We start from the raw sequence: 4634 nt of genomic DNA, 5'->3' as shown, positions 1-4634 counted from the left end.
AAGACCTTCAGTTTTTCGTAGTGAAATTGTGGACAATTTAAGATGAGAAGTTCAACCGCATGGTTGGCATATTTTCCTGTTTTTTGGTACATTTCTACAGTGCTCGACCCGGGCGGCCATCAAAGCGAACGGCAACGCCGCTCTACCTACAAGAACGCATTAATATTCCATCCAGTGGCGAGAGCCTTTTTTCCCCAAAAATGCCCCGCTTTGAATTGGGTCTTCCTCCAAACCTCGACTCTGGAAGGGGTCTGAGGCTGTTGCAATTGTTGAGCCTTCCACCGGAATCCGTTCTTGAGTGGTTTCGACTTTCATGTAAGTGGTCAAACTTTTTTTTTTTAACTTCGGCTCCTAGGGGTGGGTGAGAAACCACACAGAAACGATCAAAATGGTATCACACCATCAACGAGTTTTCGACCCACTGGGGGAAACCCACTTCCATCGCAATCCTTTGATTGCCGAAAGGTGCTGGAGAAGAACAGCCAGTATCTGAACGAATCACGTTTGAGTGAGTCAGTAGTTATGCAGCCTATTCTTAAACTAAATGGAACTGACCTCGTGACATTTCAAAACTGGCTCCCAAAAGATAAAGTGTACATGAGGACACATTGTATTTTAAAATTAAATTAAAACTCCACACCAACTGATTACCCCCTTTATAACACTCGATTTCAAGTTTTTTTTTCTAAGCCTTTAGCCTTTTTTATTGAATGTATTTATATGTAACAATCTGGATCGTTTGTTCTAATTATTCACTGCTACATCTTAACTGATGTAGATCCAGTAGCAGTAGCGGCGCATTTTCGACTTGCTTTAACACTTGATGAGCCTCAACCTTATGCCTTCTACCCTGTGTAATTCAAGTTTATAATAGACTAGTCAAAATACGAGTATTCATACTGGACTGTTTCCAGTGTACTGTAGAGTTAGACTAAAAATTAGGAGAACCGAAAGGTATAGTTTTAATTGACATATTTAAAAACTGGAAGGCCAAAAGCGTGGTTGAGGGGCTATCTGACCAAAATAAGGCACAATCAAGAGAGCACGATGAAGCTGTGAAGTCAAGTAGCCATTTAGGCAAATATTAGAGCTCTGTGAAGCCTTCTTCTTCCTTTGAACATTGTCATTCTTCTGCCTCGACCGTTAAAAATTAGTCGGTAACTTAAAAACTACCCATTGCTCAGAAGAGAAGAAATTTGGTTTACTTCGTTGCCTGTTTAGTTTCCATTGTAAACTACATTTACCAATGGAGACTTGTTACCTTTTTACTACCTTAGACTGATCAAAAATCTGCAATAAGTTAATTGTACGCGCCATTCGTTATTTATTGGAACATTACCCAAAACAAAAGGAGTTAGTGAAAGACAACTTCGGCTGACATCAAAGGCGATGATATTTTGCATTAATTTTTCCTCATCGCTTTGTCCCTACTTCATTGTTGCTCAGTAGTATAATTGGTTCCTATTCTTAGCAATAAATTTCGTGTAGAGTGCTCGGAGCAGCTCCATTGTGGACGGTTCTAAATCGTTTGAGTCTGAGTTGTTTTCAGCTATTAATTAACTTCTTGCAAAATATAAGATTAGTTTGATTTTTAAGAGAAGACGTGGTTTTAACGAACATTTAATAGTTTTCTTCCCAAAAATGCACTCATGCGTAGCGTTTGGGTTCCGTGGCTGGTCAAAGCAGTAGAAATTGTTGTCCTTTTGAACAGATCTGTTTTCTATTGCCATTAACCTAATCCTTCCAATCCTGATGACCCATCGCAACTTGAGAACATCAGCTTTAGGCCTTATTCTTGCACTCAGAGACCCCGAGAAGCCATGAGTGTGGCCTTCTTGTCGTGACACCAAGGTGGACTTATAAAATGTATGAATTCTGGAGGCCACAGAGACAAGCATGTATTCGAAAAAACCGATGATCTCAGAATAAGTAAAATGCTACTATAAGTTTCTATTCTAAGGTAGGAAAAATGGCCTATTTAAAGCAAAATAAAATCTCAGAATACAAACAGGGAGACGGAACGGGTCTGCCTTTTCAAGACCAATGCTCGGTTTGAAGCAAGATCTTCAAGTTTTTAGCGACTAGGGAACAGTTAACCAAACATAATCAAGCGGACAGTTAATTGGGAATTGACTTTCTTATCTTTTCAAAAGCCCTGACTGAATCTTTCAGACGTGCTCAAAGTCGGTGGCTTTTTGAACGGTTCATCCATTCCACGGCCAGAGGATCTTTTGACAAATTTTCCGTCGCTCATTCCCTCAACAGATGAAGGCACACTCTCGCACCTGACTGCACAGAATCCATGGTGGAAACAACGCATATCAGCGTTGGAAACTTTGCAACCTCCTCCAGTCCATCCTGCTGCTATCACTGGAGTTGAGTGAGTAAAAATTGTTCATGAATGACAGTTCTGCTCTTAGTAAGTAGGTAGCGCATGTTGCTACTGAAAATCATTTTCAGCTCTAAAAATGGGAATGTCATACTCAGTTTTAATTGACATTCAATCTCTGGGTTAGGTAATTGACATGCTAGCCCATGAAATGGTATCTATTTTGCGACAAAATCGCTCACTACTTGGTATTTTTATGTCAGTGCTTTTAAACAACATGTGTTCTAAAGACCTTCGACATAAAAATATTGGCTTAATGAGCGAATTCAAGAAATTTCGCACCTGGAAGAGGTTCACAATCAGGCATTCGACGAGATGAATAGATGCAAATGCAACTGAAAATAGCCAGGATGATCAAGGTCGGTTGTAAGACAGTTACCATCGATACCTTTCACCCTACAAATATCTCACTAACGAAGATTTGAGAGTGTCGTCGCTATGCAAACTGCGTGTTGTGATTTCGTCTGCGGATGGGAGCGCCCACGGCTCCTACACTTTTGTTGCTCACAGGAATCTTCATTCATCTCCATTCGCCATATCATACACAACGATTGCCACCTTGACTAACTTTGTGTAGACTAGACTGAAGTGCGCCTGGAATACATAAAACATCGCATTTTCTATGCAAGCCTCACGAAAGCGGCAAATCGCCCTCATTTACGGGTTTCATTTTCACAACATATACTGCGGATGTGAATAAACACCCCCTTAAAATGCCCTATCAATAAAAAAGACTCCCGTTTCCAGCCTAATTAGTTTTACCCTTTTCACTGTATTCAGCCTTAAAGGGCGTAATTCAATGAGACTGCACAAATTAAATGAAATCAGACACTATTCCGACTGAATGAGCATTTAAGAATTTCTCCATCATCAAACAGTCCAATTGGTTAAGTGACCGTGGCGAATATCTCACACAAACTAAGTTACAATTTTTTCACCTAGTGAAGGATTTATCGTCACCTTGGATTATCGTGATGGTACAGACTCAATTTAAGAGGGGCAAAATATTTGTTATTTCACACAAGATTGTAAAATGCATCTGGCTTCCAAAGAAACTTGGCTCTAGGGAATCAGTTTGAAACAGGTCTATCCATAAAGCACTCAAAACAAAGCCCTTCAAGGGTGCAGAATGAAGGTGGGAAAGAGGTCAAAATGCTTAATCAAGTAAAGCTCTCACTGAGAACCACGGGATTGTTTAGGTTGTATAAGAAGAAACAAGGCTTCTTCTGGATAACTTGAGTGTAAATTGTTCTCCTTTCAGTTCAGATCGTCTTGCAAACTGCAAGTGATAGTTAAGTACAAAAATTGGAGTTGATTTCTGAATGCTGAAAAGTAGTATTATTTTTAAAAGCTAATGATCCAAAAGTTTCTAACAAATTTTGACAGTAACTTCTTGAAATGGGGCAAGTCCTAGAAAAAATTAGGGTTTTGTTGTGATGTTTTTACACCTTTTCTATAATGCTGCAGTCATAATTAGAGGGTATCTAAAGCTGCAAGAACGGTGTGAGCTTCTGAACATTCATGCTGGCCAAAAGATAATTGATGGCACTTGATAAAATCCGATGTCAGCTATTTTCCAAGTTGCCTGGGCTAAAGTGTCTATCGTATGATATCTCGAGACCGAGGAGGTAGGAAAACTCAGTCATGTCAATCGAGAGATTAACCAAATTTCAGTTCCACCTTGGCGGTGTTTTTAACTTTTGAACTTCCTTCTACCTTGTAGGCAAGAGGAAGTGCTGTCGGAGGTGAATTCCCCTCTGGAATTAACTGTTTCGTGTGAGACTTCGTCAGCATCCGCAGTGCCATCTACATCGGGTAAAATTCTTGCGTGTTACTTTATTTCCCTGCCCAGCTTTTGAGTGACTTCCTTTTCTCTCACCACGAATGGAAATGGAAAGAGCAACGGTTTTGCGTGATAGAGCACATGACAACAAAAGAATTTTCGTTTTATGGATAAGAGTCAAATTTAATAACCGAGTATAATAAAGTCATTGCAGCTGCTAGTTTCAGCAAGATAAAGATATTTGATAAGTCCTTCTTAGGTAGGTCATAAACTTAATGTAATTTTGTCACTGGAAAATTACTTTCGAAGAGACTTTAAATTGGTGTCACAGGTGCAAACTTATCAGGCATGGCTAATAACTGATACAACTAGTCAAATACAAGGAATAACAGAGCTTGCACATAAAGTCCTCTGCTCAACCTGGGTGAGAACATTCAGTGATGAAACAATCGCGGGCTGTAG

At 39.7% G+C, this 4634-nt stretch overlaps 1 protein-coding gene across 1 annotated transcript; it reads left to right on the top strand. All coding sequences in view use genetic code 11, as the record gives it.

Moving 5' to 3' along the window:
* Window positions 1-200: 200 nt before the first annotated feature.
* Window positions 201-630, top strand: EGR_06491 (hypothetical protein; the record flags this gene model as incomplete). Its single annotated transcript, XM_024495740.1, has 2 exons — window positions 201-315; window positions 356-630. 2 exons carry the CDS (start codon window positions 201-203, stop codon window positions 628-630), a joined length of 390 nt encoding a protein of 129 aa, XP_024349804.1.
* Window positions 631-4634: the final 4004 nt, after the last annotated feature.

The sequence above is a fragment of the Echinococcus granulosus genome (genome assembly GCF_000524195.1).
Source record: "Echinococcus granulosus chromosome Unknown EG_S00058, whole genome shotgun sequence".
Lineage (NCBI taxonomy): Eukaryota > Metazoa > Platyhelminthes > Cestoda > Cyclophyllidea > Taeniidae > Echinococcus > Echinococcus granulosus.
The sequence above is the reverse complement of the archived record's forward strand: the minus strand, read 5'-3'. Positions and strand labels throughout refer to the sequence as shown.